The sequence below is a fragment of the Notothenia rossii genome (genome assembly GCF_949606895.1).
Source record: "Notothenia rossii genome assembly, chromosome: 1".
NCBI lineage: Eukaryota > Metazoa > Chordata > Actinopteri > Perciformes > Nototheniidae > Notothenia > Notothenia rossii.
Genome location: NC_136912.1, coordinates 91,440,180 through 91,462,443, shown reverse-complemented (window position 1 = coordinate 91,462,443; position 22,264 = coordinate 91,440,180). Strand labels below are relative to the sequence as shown.

Below are 22,264 nucleotides of genomic sequence, written 5' to 3'. Positions count from 1 at the left end.
TTCTTTCAAAAATGCTATGATATTTTCTTTTTTTTCATATCCCCCAGCCTTTCATCCAAAAATAAAATCAATCACTCAATGTTTCCACTGTCAGGATATAGTCTAGTTGACTGCAGGCTGAGTCAATTCACTTCTGTTAATCAAGAGTGTCCCTTAGGTCCCTTAGGTTAGCTGTTGTGATTCGCTTAGAGATGTCCAATCACGTACAATGTGTTGGCCAATAGAAGCGTGTGAGTGTTCCGTAATGACGTCAGTATGGAAGAAGTAAACAAAGGAGTCCAATGTAGGCGTTTTAGGTAGGGGGGGGGGGTGTGTGAGTGTGTGTATTTAATTTGAGGGTTGAATAGTGCAGTAAATGGTGCTTCAGTCTAATATTATACATTGTGTGTGTGTGTGTGTGTGTGTGTGTGTGTGTGTGTGTGTGTGTGTGTGTGTGTGTGTGTGTGTGTGTGTGTGTGTGTGTGTGTGTGTGTGTGTGTGTGTGTGTGTGTGTGTGTGTGTGTGTGTGTGTGTGTGTGTGTGTGTGTGTGTGTGTGTGTGTGTGTGTGTGTGTGTGTGTGTGTGTAACGGGGACATGTGGTGCGTGGCAGGTGTTGAATGGGCGCTCGTCTGTACATATTTGCACACTTTTATGGGAGCCCTGAAACATAGTGAAACATCAGGTTATATCAATGTTAGGTTATACAATTACAGATATGTTAACTGTATTAATTATAATTAATATAAAGAAAGTAGGACTGAGAGCTTTGCGTTCTGGCTCAGCTCTCTTTTCCTCACTTCTTTGTTCCTACCCTCATGATGGATGGATTAAAAAAAAAAAAACTGCTGACATTAAATTGACGGGACTTCTTTCTGTGGATTGATATGACTGCACATAGTCCCTTGATCAGAGCAGCCTCCTTGGCAACTGTGTGTGTGTGTGTGTGTGTGTGTGTGTGTGTGTGTGTGTGTGTGTGTGTGTGTGTGTGTGTATATAAAAAAAGAGGAAGCTCTGCAGGGATGCTTCCTCCTTTCTGCATGTCTTCCCTCAAAAACAAAAATGCTTGTGAGGAATATTTGATGGGTTTAAGGAGAGGGGGGGGGGTTAGGATTAGTGTCGACCTTCACGCTCTCAAATCGCACTCGTGTCCCCATGTTGTCTCTTGGTGTGTATGTGTGTGAGACCTCCACCCCCTCCTCATGTCTCTTCTGTGTGTTTTCAGAACCAGCTGAGGGATGACCCTGACTTCATGCATGGCGAGGGCGGCGACCTTTCCTTCACGTTTGGAGACACCACCATCACGGCCAACGGGGCATCTGGCAGCGGGGGGGCGGGTGGAGGAGGGGGGGAAACAGCCGGAGCGTCGGGCTGGAGCATGAACGGCAGGAGGAGCGGCAGCACCTCGGAGGAGGCACTGGAGCGCGAGCTGGACTCCCGTGAACAGGAGCTGCTGAGCCGGGGAACTCGACTTGTTTTCCCCATCGAGGATCACATCTGACCGCCATGTTTGTAGTCCTTCAGAGACGAGAGGTATTATGGGAGGATAAGACGGGAGAGTGCCCCGGGAGCAGAGCTCGAGAAAGATTTTCATGCTCCAGGAGACGTGCATCCTCTCCATCCACCTTCACTGATTGTTTCCTTGCATTATCAGAAGGACAACAACAGATATCACCGTGCCAGATTCAGGCTGTTTTTGAACATGTGACACTGTGTGTGCAGCCGAAAAAGAAGAAGACTCATCCTGAGGTCCGACCAAAATGCTTCTTCGCCATCACGCCCTGAAACCCAAACTTTGATAGTTTATAATTCCTCTTTGTACCATTCATCCGAAGCTGCTGACAGTGTTTGGTCTGTTTGTGAGGATGCCCTTTTTGCTTCACAAACACGCTCTTGTGCGGAGGGGATTGTGGGGACCGTGAATGTGTCCGGCCGACACCGCTCATCATGGGTGAAGCAGCGCGGGTGGAGAATGTAAATAGCTACAATGCAGAGCTTTGTTCCCGCTTCTTGTCAGTGCATTTCGTCCCATGACTGTTACAAAAAGCATCTGTTGTGTCCAAGTGTCTGAGCTGGATCTTTGTCTGTGTCCCGGTCTGGTTTTCATTACAACAACATGGACGAGCTTTGGTACTCATTGTCTCTGCCAAGGCACAGTTTGTCCATTCGTCTGCAGAACAACGACTGGCCCGATTTTCATGAAACTTGGTGGAAGGTTGCAACACGAGACAGAGAAGAAAATATTTGAATTACGATTGAATCTGTATAATGGGGTTGAAACACAAACTAAGATACACTTTCATTAGCAATGGAAGATCAAGCATTAATGCTGCTTTCATGTAGAACGGTGGTAATCATAACACATGAGTTATTCACATAAAAGTTTAAAAAGCAATACTGAAAGTCAGGGAGCATTTTGGTACGCATTTTATATCTTACCAGATTCCTCTGCTCCCCACTGTTATGAATAAATACTGGAAACACTAAAATAGGCCTTCAATACATCTTCTTTTTGGAGTCAATGTTCTTTCCCCATTTCGATTTAAAACTCATGCACTCTGCCTTGGTCGGGATCTGCGTCTTCTAGCTTCCTATTAGCATGTTGCACTGATGATGGATCTCCGTAGGCTGAGCGTGAAGTTAGCATCACAAGGGCTCCCCCCACAAAAACCGAAAAGGATTTGGATTATTGCGGAAAATAATCTCGGTTTCAAAATCCCATTTATGATACTTACACATTTTGCTCAGCAGGATAATCTCCCCATATTAACACCACTTGATGAGCATTCAAGTAAAAAGGCTAACGTTAGGCTATAAAGGTAAAACAGCGTGGTCACATGACTTCACGCCACCACCGCTAAGCTAAAGGCGGCTAATGTTGGGTGTGATGACGTTAACATCTCTTTAGCTTGTGTTAACCTTATTTCAGGTTAACAACCAAAATAACATAAAAAATAACCCTTGACTTCGAGACTAGAGAACCGAAAAAGCTAGAATTAAAATAAATGTCTGACTTTAGGACTCTTTCCTGCACCACTCAATGAAGGATAATTCAACATTATAAAAGTAAAGAGTACAGACCTCCTAAGTACATCTATCTCAAATTTGCTTGCTTCACCTCCACACTAAGTTTCATGAAGAGTGGGTCAGTCGTTTTTACGTAATCCTGAACACAGTTAAACAAAAAGTAAGCTTCTTGGCGTAGTTTTTTTTTTTCACGCATCAATTTGTGTTCGATTTAAATAACAATCATTTTCATTATCAATTAATCTGTTCATGATTTTTCAAATGTTATGGATGTGTTGTTTAGTTCATGAATGAGAGAAAATAGTAAAATATCTCCATCACCATTTATAAGAACTTGTTCAAATCGCTTGTTTTGTTCAGAAGTCTTTCATCAAATTCTCCATCAATAAGATTTATCCAACAACTTTAAATGTAACTGTTCTTTCTGAAACCTATAATCCCAAATAAAGAAGAGCAGCCACTTTTAACAAATACTTTCCATGGTGCCAAGTGCTCGAAAACAACCTTATAATCAGCGTTATTTACGTTATTTCCCCCATATAGAAATACACGGTAATAAAGACACTTCCGTAAACTCTGATTACATTAAACCTGATTCCCCATTTATCCGATAATGCACATAATGAGTAGAAACACAGGTTTTCCTGTTAAGCGTTCTTATTTATTAGGAAATGAAGCATCTTGATTCTTGTTTGAATTAAGTTACAATATTTCTCCCGCAGCAAATCTGAGCAGTTTTTAATGAGACGTTAGAGAGCAACCTGTGTGTGCATGAGTCTCTGTATTCATTTGACATTTACTCACAACTGATCAATATGGTTTGCATCCTCACTCCATGTGAATTAGTCATTATGTATACTGCATAGATAAAGCTAATATGACCTTCTGATTACACAGGGGTTCTGCAGGTTTCTAAATGTTTTGGGGTCAAACGGGCAAAAGGAAAATGAGTATGAATGAATATATGTCCTAAACTAACTTACGTACATGCATATATTAAAATCTGTCAATAAAACTATATTAATTGATATGGGGTAAGACCAAAAAGCTGATTGTTAACGGCTTTGCATGCAGCCAACTGTGTGTATCCAACAATTGGAGTATATTATATTATATCAGACTTCTCTAATAGGTTATGGGTTAAAACAGTTGTAGCAATGTTTAATTGCAGTTACACAAAACAGTAAAGCATTCAAGACAATCTGACCTTTTTAAAACCTACTTATCAATAGAAGATAAGACTATTAATGACCTGCAGACGCCCTGTTTCGTTTCCTCAATTTTTGTTGGGAATTCCAGCTGCAGCATGATTTTGAGGGCAGATTTTTATATTTTTAACTCTTATCATATAATGTAAATAGTAGCATAGTAACTGACTAAAACTCCCTGATCCTGGGTTTGGGAGGTTTTTATTTTGTTTTTATTTGTCCGGACTCATGTTTTGTTCCCTTGTTTTACCTCGTCAAGAGTCTAGACCCGTTTTAAATGCACTACAGAGCAAGTGTCGCCTTTTTTTTTTTTTACATTCTTTAACACAGTGGCTGCTGCATTAATGTATGAGTAACCCCCGAGGGCAGGTGTGAAAGGCGTGATTGTCAAAGTGCAGCCACCGAGGACCTCCGAAGTGGAAATGAATCTAGTTATGTAAGCTGTTGCCAAGCTGCGTGCACTGAGGGTCATTGAAATTCTAGATGGAGTGAGACGCTAACTTTTTCTTTCACAGTCTCATGATAGGGGAGCTCCTTTTAGTCTCAACAAACTAGACCTGGGCTGCGGTCGAATAGTCCCAAAACATTACGTACTGTGTTTCCTCAACTCTTATTCTTGCAATACATTATTAAAAAAAAGGAACAGTGACAAACTCAATAAAGCTCAAGATTCATGTCCAAAACAGAATTACATCGTCTAAGAAAGGATGTTTCCAAAGTGCACCGTCAAACAGAAGCGTTCAATCTTTTAAAGCCTTATTGCTCCCTTATTGTGTGTCAGGGCCTTTAAATCAGGGGTGTCCAAACTACGGCCTGACGGCAAAATGCGGCCCGTGGGCCATTTTGAATCGGCCCACAGCAAATAAAAAAAGTATAATAAAATATAGCCCGCAAATGAAACTTCTGCTCGTCTCATATTGAACTTCTTAAATATATATGTTAAAAATATATTACACGTTATTCATGAGTAAATAAGCCCAATTTTCAAATAAATCCCATCAATTAAAGTTGAAAACATTTTTCTAACAAATCTAAGTTGATAAGAAAAAAGCCCAATAAATTATTTACATAACAAGCTTGACATATACACCCTTCATATTTCCCCTTATTATAAGCAATCTGAGGCTTCTGTTTTAAGGAATGAGCTGCCAACCAAATAAATGAAACCCTATGGAGAGCTGTTTTTTTAAAAGCATTTTTAAGTATCAAGAATAATTTACCTACATTTGATTGATTCTGCTAACTTATAACTGAACGTGTGAGGCAATATACCAGTGGCCCAGCCCTTTGTATATGTTTCTGTATGTGTCCCTCAGTTAAAATAGTTTGGACACCCCTGCTCTAAACTCACATGTGGAGCCAAAGCCCTAATTATATATAATAAAGGTTGCTTAAAAGCTGAACAAGTTTGACGTGTATAAACATTCCGGGATCTTTTGATGATCCTCCGGTTCCATGGGAGACTAAAAAACTTTTGGTTTAGCCCTGCACATAACTTCATTGAGGATAGATATATAACAATGTCATGCAGCTCTCCAAATGTTATCCGCTTGACTGGTACAAATTCCCAAATAATTATCTACAAATGAATAGTTGTCTCTTTCCTTGATGTAATAGTCTAAAAACGTTTTTGGATCCCATGTCATCACGTGATGGTCCCTTTTAGTTTTAATTACACGGTTTGAACACTATTTCAAATTGGCTTCAAAGCCTGGTGCTTCGCCTGCGGGGTTCATTTAAAAATATTCCGGCTGCAGAATATCGTGGGCCAGCATTATCCCCTTTATTTTGGATAAAATGTGGTGCATATATATATTCGAATATGAATGTCCTTAAGACCGGACGAGGCAGGCTTGTAAACAAATACAAGTAAACGTAGGATGTTTTTCTGGATAAATAGCTCTATACATTCAAAATGTATTTTGATAATTTGTTTTTCTATCCATGTTCTATGAACTAGGTCAGTTGTCCTCAGAGTTACTGCCCGATTTAAAGATATTATGGATGGTGGATGGATAAATATTATGGTTATTGTTTTGATGTTTTTCTTCAAATACTAAAATCTATCTGAAAATACATATTACATGAATCAAAGATACTATAAACAACTAACATAGTCTTTCTGTAAAAAACAAAAAAACATTAATCCACCAACATTGATAAATGTCTATAACCCAGGAGTCCTTTTGCAATCACGCTAGCTAGCTAAACTGTGCTAAATCACTGCGCTTCACCTATTCATACATGCTAACGAGTTAGCTACAGCTACGTTTGACTATTTTAACAGGACAGTATGTTTTATATGCACCATAAGGTCTGTTTATATATTGCACTTGAAGCTGCCCAATGGTTATTGTTGTCCTCGTTTAAAAAGCAACACAGTTTCATAAGTGGAAAAGTTTCTCTTTCATTGAAAACCCTGATCAATGTGGAGTGATGTTAAGATATCAAATATAATCAAGTATAAAACAGCCTTGTGTAAATAACACTCAAATCACCTAACATTGATGATAGTCAGACTCAGCTAGCTAAACTGTGCTAAAAAACAGTGAGACACCTAGCCATACATGCTAACTAGTTAGCAACAGCTACATTTTACATTTTTTGTAGTATAGTACTTATTGTACGCACTATAAGGTCTGTTTATAAATGTTTGGCAATTTAAGCCGCTCTATAGGTTATTCATTTTAATATAACTTATAGTTTATTAAGCAATTGTATACTGTATGTAAAAGAGGCTCTGTGCTCCCTTTTTCTCTTTCAGTGGAAACTGTGATTTATGTGGATTAAGATATTTTAATCTTTTATCCAAACTTTTGTTGAAAAACAATTCTGCTTCAGGGTTCATGGATCACTTTGGTAATGTGTCTATGTTTCCTATGCTAAGGTCGATAGCATTGAGCAGCTTTCATTAGCATTTAGAGAACTCAACGAGCCAGAAGACACTTCAAAAAGACTATTCCACGGCAGCCTTGGACTCATGCATGTTTCTCTTCAGCATTATTGAATTGTTACACAGTTCCTACATACAATTTATTCACAGCAGATACGTTTCCTAAAAAAAAAATGTCATTTCTGACCAAGTAGGCTACGTTGGAGGATTTCCTTATAATTCTGGCTGCATCTACTAACAACATGCAGAAAAATACCCTCACAGATGAATGAACACTGTTGGCTGCAGATAAATAAAGACGTAGAGTTTTTGGCACTTTACCTCGAGCAGAGGACACCGGCGGGACGTATTTAACCTTCATGTGTCTCTATCTCCAGACTGTTGTGCTGTCAGATGTCTTGCTGCTATATTTACATGCACTCTGTACCTGATAAATATGAGATGTAGCTCAACTGTTAATGTGTGCACCTGTTGTCCTTGCAGCAACTGGTTCCACTAGTCTGCATGTCGACATGTCAATAAAAATGATGAGCCACCCGTTTGGGATAATATTTGTTTTGCATTCTTTACAGTTGAGGGGAGAGGATAGGTTTAAAATGTACCCACACAGGGCCGGCCCTAGACTTATGGGGGCCCTAAGCAAGCTTTGGCTTGGGGGCCCCCCCGCACATTCTCACTACACGCAACATGGAACCAACTTTTGTCTTATGATGTTAGCAAAAGCACACATTGTATAAATAACCATGTAAACACCGTGAACCTAACCTCCTTTACGGGGTCCGGGGGCATGCTCCCCCGGGAAGATTTTTTTTAAAATTTAAATATTGCATTTAAAAGCATCAATCTGGTGCACTTTAAGAGCAAAATGAAGAGATCTATGGATACATTTCTCAACACCCATATGAAACAGAACTGTGAACAGATTTTTCTTTAGGGATATTTTACAAATCACTCCCCTTTTAAACTGTATTCTTGTTTTGTCATATAGTATTTCATAACTGTTTTTCATTTATTCTCTCTGGCTGTCCATCTCACAATGTTCACATAGAAACTAGATGTCAATAGGAATATCATTCAGAAGAATTACCATTTCTTGCAAAAATCTTTCACATAAAGAGGTTGCACATTTAAATTCTAGTGTTGTTATGGCAACGTCAGTGGTCAAACAACCACATTTACTGCTGCAAATACGTTCAAATATGCTGTCGACACGTAAAGCAGTGGCAACTATGCCACCATTTCAGCTGACTTTTTCTCAGAAATACTGTCACATAACATCCATATATTTCAGTGCTAGGTTGATGCTTAGCTAAGCTAACTATGAAACACTTTAACTGACAGGACTCAGGATCAACTGTGTACTGTAAGGTAGCCTCTAGCTTCATGTTGAACAGTAAGTCAACATTTCTCAGAGAGCTTTCTTTGAAATCACCAGGTAACGCTAAAAAACATTACATTTAGATTGTATGAAAAAGTGTTTATTTAATATATCTGGCTAGCTATAGCTACTTGCTAACGGTTTAGCTTACCCCCGCGATTCAAAGTAACGTCAACGTAGCTGTAATTTATGCTTTGCTTACATGTTCCCATAACTTGGAAGTTTACTGACATTTACATACCTTGTTCACCTGGCTCAAGTGCTGGCTCTGGGGTTGTTGTGTGAGCCACCACTTGAGAATTGTCTTCTTGTTTAAGAAAAAAATGTCTTATGTCCATCTTCAAAAACTCTGAGTCCGACTGACAGTTTATTTTAAATATTGTCACAGCTCACAGGATAGGTACCTGTCAGCCAATAAGACAGATGTTTATTTCCATTCAACTCTCTGGTTGGTCTGGTGTCTTGCCTCTGTTGCATTCACTGAACACAGGAAATTACAATCCTGCCTTCCTCTCTAGTGTCATGATGAGGTTCAGGTAAAGCACGGTTAATGTATTATATTATTGACTCAATAATATAATACATGACTTTGAGAGTAGGCATATTAACACAATTAATTAAACATACTTATCACGGCGACGGTGTACTGGGATTTTTTTTGTTTTGTTTTTTTGTTAGGCGGCTGCTTATGTCGCTTAATGGGTCGGGCCGGCTCTGTACCCACATATCTCACCGTGAAACTTTCCCACTCCATTACTGACATTAAGACAATTCTTTCTAAAAAAATAGTATGTATACATTTGCAAATGAAGCTTTTTCTAATGCTAATTTTGTGAATTTAGGAGAAATCTACATACATAAATAGACATGCTTAGTAAAATAAACTCCTAAATGGGTGTTTTGAATGTTTTCTGTCCACTTGCATGTATTTTCTTGCACCAGAATGCAGTATTTAGTCAGATTGCAGTTACACTCATTTACATTCAAACCTTTTGTGTTTTTTTTTTTTACTTTAAACTATAAGGTGTTAATACTTGAATTGAATCCCCGCAGGTCCGTATTGTATTTATATCTCAGCCGGTGCAGACTACATTCAAATTTCAAAATAGTTACCCATGCATACCAATCAACAGTGAAAGAGCCATGTAACCTAACGCAGATGTTTTAGACTCGAGGCCCTTCTATAACTCAGCCAATACGTCAAAAGATAATATGAAGCATGTCTGCATTCAAAACAACTATAGCCGTGTGTTATATATTTAGTAGTATTGTATAGTTTCAGTGAAAGGAAGGTAACGCTTCCTCTTGTCTCCTGTACTGGAGATTTCATTAGCCTTTTTATCCAGATTTTAGCCACGACTTCACCATACACACTTTTAACCGAAAGAAGGGTTTTAATCTGAGGAGCTAACTGAGCAAACACTAGCCTATAGCTTGTAGTGGTTCTCATACCATAGAACATTTGTTTTGCAGACTAGGAGACCTTTGCGGATAATTTGTCTTCTGATAAAAAAAACTCAATGACTTCTGGATCTGTAGTTATAGGAGAACTTGGCTGCAAAAAACGTCAGCAGCGGCCGAACAGCATGAAGGGAGACACTCTGATTTTAAACATCAAACTGATGTATTTACTACTTTTACCGCTTTAAAACCTCCTTAACCATGAAGTAGTAAAAATAAACAGAATCTAACGTTTGGCTATAAAGAAACTACACCACTGCTAAGCTAAATGCAGTTTATGTTCGGAAAGATCTCATTTAGACACTTTTTGGCAACCGCCGCTCTTAGGACATAGAAGCTTCAGCGTAAAGCTAACCACAGACCTAATGTCAGGTTTGTAACCGAAAACAAAATTGCTTACAGAAAGGGTTTTTGGACTCATTCCTGCCCCACTACATTACATTAAATAACAGAATATTAGTGTGTTTAAGGTTCCTCCCAATGAATAGTAATAACAGACATTTTTCTCTTTTCTAGTTTTTACAAACTCTTTATTGAGGTCAGTTTAAATAATCTAAACATTATTTCTTGCAGGTTTCCCCCCTAGAACCATTACAGAACCAACTTTGAAGTTGAACACGTGGATGCTGGGAAACGTCCTTTAGCTTGTAGCGGTACCATATAATATTTGTTCTGCAGAGTAGGAGCCCTTTGCGGATAATTTGGCCTCTAATAAAAACCTCAATGATGTCCAAATCTGAAGTTCTCGGAGAAAAAAACTGTAAAAACTTCAGCGGCGGCCGAACAGCGTAAAGGGAGAAACTCAGATTTTAAACATCCAACTGATTTATTTACTGTCCTTAACCATGAAGTAGTAAAAACAAGTAAAAAGCTAACATTAGGCTATAAAGAAACGACACCACCGCTAAGCTAAAGGCGGCTAATGATCGGCAAGATGACGTTTAGTTGTCTCATTTAGACACTGACGCTCTTAGGACACATAGAAGCTTCAGTAACGCTAACATGCTCAGGGTTTTAGGACTCATTACATATTGTTTAAGGTTCCTCCCAATGAATAGCAATAACACACATGTTTCTCTTTTCTAGTTTTTACAAACTCTTTATTGAGGTCAGTTTAAATAATCTAAACATTATTTCTTGCAGGTTTCCCCCCCAGAACCATTACAGAACCAACTTTGAAGTTGAACACGTGGATGCTGGGAAACGTCCTTTAGTTTGTAGCGGTACCATAGAATATTTGTTCTGCAGAGTAGGAGACCTTTGCGGATAATTTGGCTTCTAATAAAAACCTCAATGATGTCCAAATCTGAAGTTATCGGAGAAAAAAACCTGTAAAAACGTCAGCAGCGGCCGAACAGCGTAAAGGGAGAAACTCACATTTTACACATCCAACTGATTTATTTACTGTCCTTAGCCATGAAGTAGTAAAAACAAGTAAAAAAAGGGCTAACATTAGGCTATAAAGAAACGACACTACCGCTAAGCTAAAGGCGGCTAATGATCGGCAAGATGACGTTTAGTTGTCTCATTTAGACACTGACGCTCTTAGGACACATAGAAGCTTCAGTAACGCTAACATGCTCAGGGTTTTAGGACTCATTCCTGCACCACTATATTTAATTGATTGAGAGAAGATTACATATTGTTTAAGGTTCCTCCCAATGAATAGCAATAACACACATGTTTCTCTTTTCTATTTTTTACAAACTCTTTATTGAGGTCAGTTTAAATAATCTAAACGTTATTTCTTGCAGGTTTTCCCCCCAGAATCATTACAGAACCAACTTCTGAAGTTGAACACGTTGACGCTGGAACACTTCCTCCACCTTTAACCCAGAGGCATGTCGCAGCATTTTTTAAACACTATAGATCAAAACTATAAAAACAGTAAGAATCAGTACCGTGTGTTTGTGAAAACGTTGCTAGGAAAGTTCCTCCAGACACGTCCATGTGATATTAGAGGATTTCACAGTCTCGTGAGTGTTTTGTCAGCGGGGTGCTGCAGCTGTCTGGATTCCTCAGGGGCCGGGGGTGAGGGTGGGGGGGGGGACAACAGCTCCTTAGTCCGGCCTCTTTTTTCCACACACATGCTGTAGTTTCTTCTTTCAAAGCACTTCATTGGCATTGTTAGAGAGCCAGCTACAGCGAAGTGTCAGTAATGCTGCAGATCACCGCACTGTCTGCACGATAAGCCTCGCAGGTGAGAGAGAACCGACTCTCTGCCCCCCCCCCGCTTCGACGTCGCCATCTCGGGCTTTTTATGGCACTCGGCTGTCGGGGATTTTAGGAGGATTAGTGCTACTAAAAAGGACAGAAGGGTGGAGGCTGGCCAGCGTTTATTCCCCCTCCCACTCTCTCTCTGTCTGCATGGTGTTAAACTTGTAACACTGCCAAAATAAGCGGCCTTCTCCCCCGTTCCAAAATAAGCGGCCTTCTCCCCCGTTCTTCCGTTCCTCTGCTCTCCTTGTTTTTCCTGCAGTTCGTCGAGCCTCCTCGTCTGTAGGACTCGACTCTCCCAGCGGAGCACATTCCTGCTGCCTGTTTTCTTATTCCACCTTCTGCCTTCAGCGCTGAACACCAGGCCCCTGCAAGAGAAAATAATGAGTCAACTGAGGATTTAAATGGATATAGTTTACAGCTGCACACTGAAAATAACTGTCAATATGATTGATGAGATCTCCATCAATAGCTCCATCAGAGTCTGAAGCCGGAACAATCAGTTATCTTCACAGATTTAGTCATTTTTCAAGCAGATATAGTGAAGGAAATGCAATATTCTCCGATCACAGCCTCTCAAATTAAACAATACTATTCTACTCTTGGTCATATGTCATTGTAAACAAGTTTTACTGTGAAATAAGTACGGCCATTTTTAGACGTTTCATTGACTAAACAATAATTAAATCACTTGCTGCTCTTCTTTTTGGGATTGAAGTTCTACAAACATAACAGTTTGAAGAAGAAATACTTTGCAACCTATTATTGTTTTGGGATTTTTAACTCTAGTTTGGACAAAACGGGTCAAATTTGACCTTTTATACACCAAACAACAGCCTGATTTAAGATTTTTGACAATGTCCCATTAGATTTTAAGGAGCTGTGTCTGGAGCTGGGCAACATATATGAATATCTAAGTGATATATAAATATGCAACAAGACATAAACTTGGTTTGATCATATAGTAATATTTTCAAAATTGTATTTTTTTGGTTTTTAAAGCTGCACTACAGTCCTTATTTGAACTGAAAACCAGTTTAACTGTACTAATATTTGACTTTACCCACTTAAATCCACGGGTATTTGTGTTTCCTTTAACAGACACATTGTCCTGTACTTTGTATAATGTGCTGAAAGTGCCATTCAGCAAAAGTAAAAAGAAAAATATTTTAAAATAAATAAATAATATCATGATATGTGATTTCCTCCATATTTTTAGTCAGTATTTGCAACACTATCAGAGTCATGGAGGGGTCAGTGACACATGAATCCCCCCCGTCAGGCGGCCAGCTGCTGGAGAGGCTGCTGCTGACGGCCGGTGGTAACCAGGGAGCTGTGCCCCGTCATGGACAGCCGTGCACAATGACCCCCTTCAGAGGAGGGTCTGCCAGCCCCCCGCGGTCCAGCAGAGGAGGTGGCACTGCCAGGAGGAAACAATGAGGCCTCTATCAAACCACATCAGTGGATCATCAAGGAGGGAGGAACATTTCTGAGACTGCCTCGCTCCAAAGGCTCTACAAATCTGCTACAGTGGTCTCACTTGTGTTTAAAATGCCACTGCTGGAGGCCTGGAATTCAATAAATGTTCTATATTTTACCCTGAAGGAGTGGTTTTTATGTTTTGAAGTCAGTTTTGCATGCAATGCTTTCGGTTTAGATGGCGGTCAGCACGACGGAAGTTTGGAGAAACAACCAGACCACTAGACTCCATTAAAGAAGTCATTTGACCTTGCAGGACACAGGAGGTGCTTTTGTTTACGGTGCCTCGATCAGTTAGTTATGTTGAGTTATTGTGTGACTTTGGTGAACACAAAACAAACTTTCTTAAATGCAAAAGTCACACAACATAAATTACTATTGGTGATCTTTCTCTTTCTCTACTAGAACTCCCTATCTAAAAAAAAAAAAAAAACAGCAACACGGTGACATATTAATAGGTTATGATTGTTATCTATAATAAAAGGGCAGAGTCCATCATTACCTGACAGGTAGCAGATAGTATTCAGGGTGTATGCAGGAATCCTGAAGTCAGATGTAATTCCTTTTAAGACCTTTTTTAAGACCCTTTCCATACATTTTAAGACCTCATCTCCACTTTGAGTTTTAACCGGTTACCTTGGCGACACACTTTACCTCACATTGACTATATGCAGTATTGATTGTCCTTCCTCCTTATCTTCCAACCATTTGGACGCAGACTTGCCTTTCCCCATAACGATGTTGTTTAACAACCGGCGTAAACGGGCTATCAAGCAGTGAGCGTGTGATGTACTGTTCAGATGACGTCAAACCCAACGGGATGCCAGAAATAAACTACACAGAATCACACTACACACCTACGCAATGATTACATTCAGGCAGACTGTAGAATACAACCTCTTTGGACAATTTATATACTTATTGAAAACAAGCTACAAAATGTAATACCTTGGAAAATGCCGTTTAGGCATAATTTTCACTAAATTGATTGATCAACTTTTAATACTTTTTAAGACCCCGCGGACACCCTGATATGAGATACCATGACAGAAATCACCAACAGGTGTGAAAGTTAACAACTGAAGCCGGTATAATCAGATTAAATCAAACCAGACATGTTTAATGACATGAAATTACAGTGACAACATAAAAAAGGTAATTAATCTTTTTTAGAAATGCTTAAAATTGCATCGAGGACTTGAAGAGACATGTTCAGCCCATGTTCAGGTGTGTATCAGTATTTAGTGTCTCTACTGAGACATGTCTCCAAGCTGTAATGTTCAAAAAGCTCTTTATTTTTCTCATACTGCCTGTGCTGTAGCACCTCTTTTCACCCTCCGTCTGAAACCAGACAATGTGTTGGAGCACTCGCCAATAGGAGCGTGAGTGTTACATAGTGATATCACTATGTTTAGGAAGTAAACAAAACTTTTCAAGCAAGGGGGAGAGAAACTCCCTCTGGAGGGAACACAGGGATTTTAGCCTTTGCAGACCGTTTACATGCACTCAAACCTGGATAACACACTACAGGAGAGGGAAACACCAAGAGGCAGAGTAGGGCCTCTTTAAGGTTTCCTCCTCGTACTTGTGAAAGCTGCTCGTTGCAACATGAATGGGCTCGCCATCCATTTGTGATGTCACTAAATCCTTCTTGTTTATACGTGTACGCAAACGTTTGACAGAGAAACACTCGGCCCTCAGCCGATGGAAGAAAACACTGCCTCTGCACAGTGAAGGTCAAACACTAGGAGAAACTGCAGAAGGCTTTAAAATACATCAAATTATGTCGTCTCTTTTTTTGTGTTTAAGTATCAGTATTCAGTATTCAGCGGTGAGTTTGAACTAAACTTACAAAAGAAAAGATTATAACAGATGATAAACAAATGTGTAGAGCAGTCAAAGGAAAACAATTTGTAAAATGTTTTTTAAAAAGGTGATGGAAATGTGTAAAAATTGAAAATAATAAATAAATACAAATAAATTCACAAATATGAACCTGACATAAAAACATTTGTGTGTAAATGTATCGTTGTTCAGGAAAAATTTAATATTTGTATTTTGTTCTTCACTTTCTATATGTTTTGGGGGTATAAACTGTGTCTTAAGAAAACAGTAGAAAATAAATTATCGGTGTGACAGCTTCAGCCGACATGCGGTCTATTCCTAAATGCTTATTTCCTTGCGGTCCCTTATGGTTTATACACTAAATACACTTCTTTCCACACTTTAGGCACTTTGCAGTGACTTGTCTGTGAACAGCGCTCTTTAATTAAATTGCCTTGCGGCTTTTCGATCAGCATAAACCTGCTTTTGTTTGTCTTCGCTTCAAGGAGTAATAACTCATTATTAGTGTACGTGTGTTTGAGTGTTATGCATTGAACACGAGCGGTTAGCCTGCAGGGTGAAATGGAAAACAGAGTGATCTTTTACTGATCCTCCCGATGCACGCTCTGGTTTTAATTGGCAGCGAGAGGTCAAAGGTCAGGGATCAGCCTCAGAGCGGTTTCTGTTAAACAACGACTTCCTGTTCTAACTTGAGCGTACCGTTACAGACTCTCTTTCTGTCTCACTGTCAAACTGAGGATATTAACCCTCTTTTCACTGCTGGATTTAATCCACTTTGTGAACTGGAAAGTATATTTTGTACTTTTTATTGCACTGTGTATCTGACAGCTTTAGTAACTTGCTTTCAATCAGATTCATAATGCATAATATAACTAATAAATACTTTATAATGTATACATATAGGTTAAGATAAAACTGTATTGATCTTTTGTAAGATTCTTAAGCTAATATAATATAGGCATATCTTAGTAATTCAATATTATATATATGTAACATTATGTAACATTAGTCCTTATGAAACAATCACATGTTAATGTATATGCTTGCAAACTCCTGCCCGACTTAAATAGCTCACAAATATAAAGTATGTTGTCATTTAATCAAGAACGTAAGTGCAAAATAAACCGAACAGTACATTCATTATATATATAAAATCAATAGTTCCTGCACTCTACACTGACTCAAATACAGTAATCAGATGAAGACTAAAAGTGTAAAGATTTTCTGAGAGATTTGAGTTAGTAGGAGCTTGTTATTAGAAATGTTGACGTAATTGTGTAGCACGTCATCTCAATATTTAATATCACAATGTCGATAATCGCCCAGCCCTAGTTAGAGCTCAACACTAGGGATGTAATGATACCAAAAAATCACGGTACGATAATATCGCGATAACAAGTCCACGGTACGGTATTTATCGCGATATTGAATAATAAAGGGGGGGGGGGGGGGAAATCCATTTTTTTTTTCTTAATAAAATATTTTTTTACTCGGAAAATGTTTCTTTATTACATAATACATCTGATTTGTACAGCATTTTAGTAGGATAGCAGTATTTTAAAGTGTCAAAAGCAACGTTTTTTTGTACGTACTAGTACTACAAAACAAAGTAGGCATTTTCTTTGTGCCACTGCATCTCACAAATAAACAAGCTAATAATCAGACCCTGCAATAAAATAAACCAAGTTTCACTTTAGTTTTTCAAGTAACTCAACTCAAACTCACTAGTCACTCACTCAGCATCATCAGACAGGTTTTTAGGAATATGAGAATGTCCACATTTCCAGGTATTTATAAACTGGGATGTTTGAGCATTTACAATATCCCCTGCTCTGGAAAAAACTCTCTCGCTTGGTACTGATGTTGCTGGGACACCAGTGGTCGCGTTAACCGAATATTTTATTTAACAATGACGGAAAAATCTGAAAGCAGTCTGTCATTTTGACAGACTAGATTAGAACAAACTCGGAACAGCGCCAACATTTCCCCGCAGCGAGGCTCTGGTTTTATGCCGTGTTATGCATGCCCTCCAAAAGGAAATGATATAGTTTCCAAACCGTACTTTGCCGTACAGACCAATACATGTCTGGGAGGTTTTGCATTACGCTGTGCGCGCTCCCGCACAGCGCCACCTCAGTGGGACGGAGAGATATGCTTTGGCCATGGGTGACAGCAGTGGGTCAAACTGTGCATTGTCTCTTCACCACTTTAAAAACAATACAGTTTTTGCCAAGAAGGTGAGGCTTATTGACAGGGCGAGATATAAATATATTGTTGGTACTTGTCAATGTCTCTAGGTGTGTAAATGTAGCCCTGTAAATACGATGTCCTTTTGCGTTATCTGTTGTTTTATGTTCGTGTTGTAACCTACTTGCTGCCATGTTGGACAGGTCTCCCTTGAAAAAGAGATCGATGATCTCAATGGGACCACCTGGTTAAATAAAGGTTTAAAAAAAAAAGTGTTTAAAAAAAAAAAAAAAGTTTAATTTTTTTTTTTTTTAATCGCGGTATATTTTTTATATTTACCGCGATACCGCGATATTCGGTATATCGTTACATCCCTATTCAACACAATAATGCACCATCATAGCTACTTGTACTTATACTTAGGAAATATGAAGGAAAAAGTATTGCACTGTAAAAATGTCTTCAGTATGACGATAAGGGAAATGTGTTTAAAGTATTAGAAATATAATGCAGATGTCCACTATGACTGTTGTACTATGATATATTATATAACATGAGGTGATTGCTCAGGCACTAATGTAAAAGCATGTTTTTACTGCTGTAGTTTATGGTACTTTTGGTACATTACGTCTATTTTGTGACTACTTACACGTAAAAGAGAATTTCTAGACTGTGGCTGCTTTTAATGCAGTTAAATATCAGATTATTCCCCCCCCCTCTCTGCTCACCTGCGCCCATGCGTTGCACCTCTTCATGTGGTTTTGTCCCCGCTGTTCTTGTCGTAGCCCAGCTGCCTTATCACCTCGCTGCAGTACGCCTCCACCTGGTTGATCTGCTCCACGTTCAGCCTCTCCCTCCAGGCGTAAATGGCTTCCTTGGCGTCCCTGGAGGAGATGAGGAAGGGTTTGTCGGAGGAGTATCCGTGTCCGTGCGTCATGTTGAGGGCGAAGCGGTCCAGCGCCGGGGAGCTGGTGAGATTTGAGAAGAGGAAGAGCCTCTGCAGCTCCTCCATGGGCTGCAGAACCAGGTCCTCGTAGCGGACCCGGAGGTAGTTCCTCCTCACCCAGGGGGGGGCGTTCAGCACCAGCATCATGTCGCTCAGCCAGTTGTCGCAGATGAGCTCCATGGCGCTGGAGACGTAGCTCTCGGCCCGGTTCACCCTGTTGTTCGGCACCAGCAGCCGCTTGTATTTATCCGTGTGCTTCTTGCTCCTCAGCACCTGCAAGATATTATATAATAATAATAATACAAAACATGTGGTGGAGCCTGTTGTTGTTTACTCCGGGTTGGAGGGTTACTTTAAAAAGGAGCCTGAATAAATGTGCTTTATTTTACCCTGAAGGAGTGTTTTTATGTTTTGAAGTGAGTTTTGCATGCGATGCTTCTCCATCGGTTTAGATGGCGGTCAGCACGACGGAAGTTTGGAGAAACAACCAGGCCACTAGACTCCATTAAAGAGAACAGTCATTTTACCTTGCAGGACACAGGAGGTGCTTTTGTTTACGGTGTGTCGATCAGTTAGTTATTTTGTGTTATTGTGTGACTTTGGTGAATCCAAAACAAACTTTCTTAAAACGCAAAAGTCACACAACACAAATTAAACTAGGGTAGAGATAAACAAACAACTCCTGTTCTGAAAGCGAAAGTTAAAAATGTTTTCAATAGAGTCTGGTGATTTACTTTAACAAGGGCCTTATTCTGCTTTCAGGGGTTTCCCTTCCTTGTAGTGGGGTATATAGGTTTATGTGCATGTAAATGGTCTGCAAAAGCTAAAATCCCTGTGTTCTGTCCACAGGAAAAAGCTCTTGTATTACCTTACAGGTATTTACCACAACACAACAAGGGAAAGCTGCACCTCTTGACACACAGAAGCTGGAGCCATGAGATGTTTTGGTATGAGTTAGTACCTGGATGCTCTCCTTCACCAGGGCCTGCTTGGACTTCAGCCGGGAGTTGTGCACGGCCCGCGGGTCTCTGAAGAGCTGGATGATCTGCAGGTTGATCACCGGGTCTTTCATGAGAGGAAGCAGCGTGCTTAGATCCAGAACGCGGACTCCTTTGATCACCATCACCGGGTACTTCTTACACTCCCTCTCCAGATCTCTGATGTCCCTCTTCTTGCACTTTGCGCACTGATCCTCCTTCACCAGCCCGATGTCGTGCCTCTTGTGAGCATCACATAGCGGCTCGGAGCAGATCACCTTGTTCATCTTCCAGCCGAATATGAAGGAGGTGGTGATGTTCTGAGAGCCTGCGTAGAGCTTGAGCACGGAGAAGTCGCACCGGTACAAGGCGTTCATCATGTCCCGCACCGCGCCCTGCAAGAGAAGGACATTTATATATCAACTTTTTAACAAAGTGCTTTACAAAAAAGAAAAAGATTTAGAGCATAAGAAATAGAGCAGCGAAAAACCAATTATAAAATGGCATTTGAAAACAGTCATTAAAAAGCAAAGAGAACCAGAAGTGGCTCTTTACCTCCCACTTCTGGTTCTGTTCGACTGTTTTCAAATGCCATTTATAATGTGTTTTTCAAAGTACATGTACTCAAGTACTTTGATTCGTCATCTTGTTATTTATAGACAAATGCATTTTCAAGCATTTGGACTACCTATGTTGTAATTGTATTATCTTTTTAATTTACACACAACATCTATTGCATGTCTGTCCGTCCTCCCTCTGTTCTCAAGGTTTCTCCTGTTTTCTCCCGTTAACTGTGGGGTGTTTCCTTGTCCTATGTGAGGCTCCAAGGACAGAGGGGGTCATATTCATATTAGTTGTAAGCAGCTGTGATTGACACACAGTCTATTTTTGAGTAAGGGGTAAAATAAGACTTTCTTCTCCCTGCTCCTCTCATTCCTGAGCTAAAAAAAGAACAGGCTTAAAATTTAAAACGGATTACAAGCAAAAATACCTGTATTCTCTTACAGTTACATTAAAAAAATGTGTAATCAGATTACTGGTACATGTTTAAAAAGGGGGATTACTATCAGGATTACAAGATTGATGTATTGACTAATTTCTTTCTTCTTTATTGGAAATGCTGTTGATGGAAACCTGATTTATTGAACAAAAAGTCCGAGTTTGTTTTTAATTCACATGTCGAACTAAAACAGCATTTTTAAACCGTTCTACAGGCATTTACTGTAATTTAAGATGGCACATTTTTTAACCTAAATATCTTGTTTTTTTATTTTCTAAGGTCACATTGTTCTGTTTTTTCTTGGACATTTATGTGAATTTTCATTTTTATGTACTTACTATGTATTGTGGGCCATAATATTATGAGAGAAATTGTCGTTTTCTTGGACCTTGATGTGAAGTTAAGATCTGTGATATAAACTCTGGGTATTGCAATCTCACACGTGTACAAAAGTAGCTTAATTCAGCTGATGAGTGCTATGTGAATAAATGTAAGCGATGTGATGCAAGTAGCTCTTGGCCCCTTTCATTTTTTCAAAGTAGCTCTCAGATGAAGTAAAGTTGGAAACCACTGTTTTACATAATACACTGAAGTAGAAAACCCTCATATTCATTTTACTCTTGTATTTATTTGCATCGCATTGCATTTGATATTGAGGTAACGGAAAGTAATCAAGTTACTTTTATATTTTGAGACTCTGATTAGGCTACTGATTACAGTTGTTGACATGGTAACACTGGTTATAATAATGTCCATGAGTGGAATAACACTAATAATAAAAACAGTCAGCAGACCTGCAGGCTTCCAGCGTCCCCCGGGTACAGAGCCTGCCATATGTGCCACATGGGCTCATACAGGTAGAAGACATCGGGGTGCTGGTTGAACAACTCCCCCAGGAACGAGGATCCGGTTCTCCAGGTGGCATGAAGGTAAATGTGTATCCGAGTTTGGCTCCTGTTGACGCCGTGCTGCTCCGACGCGTTACCGTTATCATCCCAAAGCTTCTCCAAATCTGGGCATCTGGGCTGTTGCTGCCGCAGTTTGTTATTGTCGTGCGCCGATTTATCCCCGTAATCCAACACGTAGGGGATTAGCAGAAGTAAACCTGTGTATGCCAGGATCAAAACCAGGTATTTCTTGTGCAGCCGCCTCTTCATTTCCTCTCCGGAGGCTACAGTTGTTTCCTTTTGGAGGGTCTGCGCTTTGTGAGCTGCGGTGGAGATATGTGTGTGTGTGTGTGTGTGTGGAAGGAGTGTGTGTGGGTGTTTAACCACGCCCCATTAAAGACAAAACTATTATTTCGTTACATGGTGTAAAAACCGTTATAAAAGGCGTTAAAATCATAGACTGTATATATAATGCGTAGGTTGTGCTGGCATGGTTCTTAAGCAGTCGAAAGCTAATCAGATTGAGAACCGTTAAATTAGAACTCACAAAGAGCCTTAAAGGAAAAGACGGCCCAACGGATACTACCTACCCTAACAGTACTGTAATAGTTATGACCGTTGGAAAATTGTTTTGTACTTTCTCTTGTACCTTGTGCTAAATTAGCTGTGAAAAAGTAATGGACAAATTATGCGAACTATTATATCATACCGAAATATCAAAGAATCTTAGAGAAGAGGGTCCAATGGCTACCACCTACTGTAACCCGATTTGAGTAGTGCTA

At 39.7% G+C, this 22,264-nt stretch overlaps 2 protein-coding genes across 2 annotated transcripts in view; one reads left to right on the top strand and one right to left on the bottom strand.

Moving 5' to 3' along the window:
• slc9a7 (solute carrier family 9 member 7) overlaps nucleotides 1-4,032 on the top strand; it is a 39,271-nt gene extending 35,239 nt beyond the window's left edge. The window contains exon 16 of the mRNA XM_079684152.1: nucleotides 1,203-4,032. Within this exon, the coding sequence (XP_079540278.1) occupies nucleotides 1,203-1,478 (276 nt within the window). The 3' untranslated portion in view covers nucleotides 1,479-4,032. The remainder of the gene's footprint in view (nucleotides 1-1,202) is intronic.
• Nucleotides 4,033-10,444: 6,412 nt separating this feature from the next.
• On the bottom strand, nucleotides 10,445-21,899 carry chst7 (carbohydrate (N-acetylglucosamine 6-O) sulfotransferase 7). Its single transcript, XM_079693051.1, has 4 exons — nucleotides 21,390-21,899; nucleotides 19,580-19,990; nucleotides 18,401-18,891; nucleotides 10,445-12,529 (listed from the first exon to the last, which is right to left on the bottom strand). Exons 1-3 carry the CDS (start codon nucleotides 21,750-21,752, stop codon nucleotides 18,424-18,426), a joined length of 1,242 nt encoding a protein of 413 aa, XP_079549177.1. The 5' UTR covers nucleotides 21,753-21,899; the 3' UTR covers nucleotides 10,445-12,529; nucleotides 18,401-18,423.
• Between the last annotated feature and the right edge of the window lie 365 nt (nucleotides 21,900-22,264).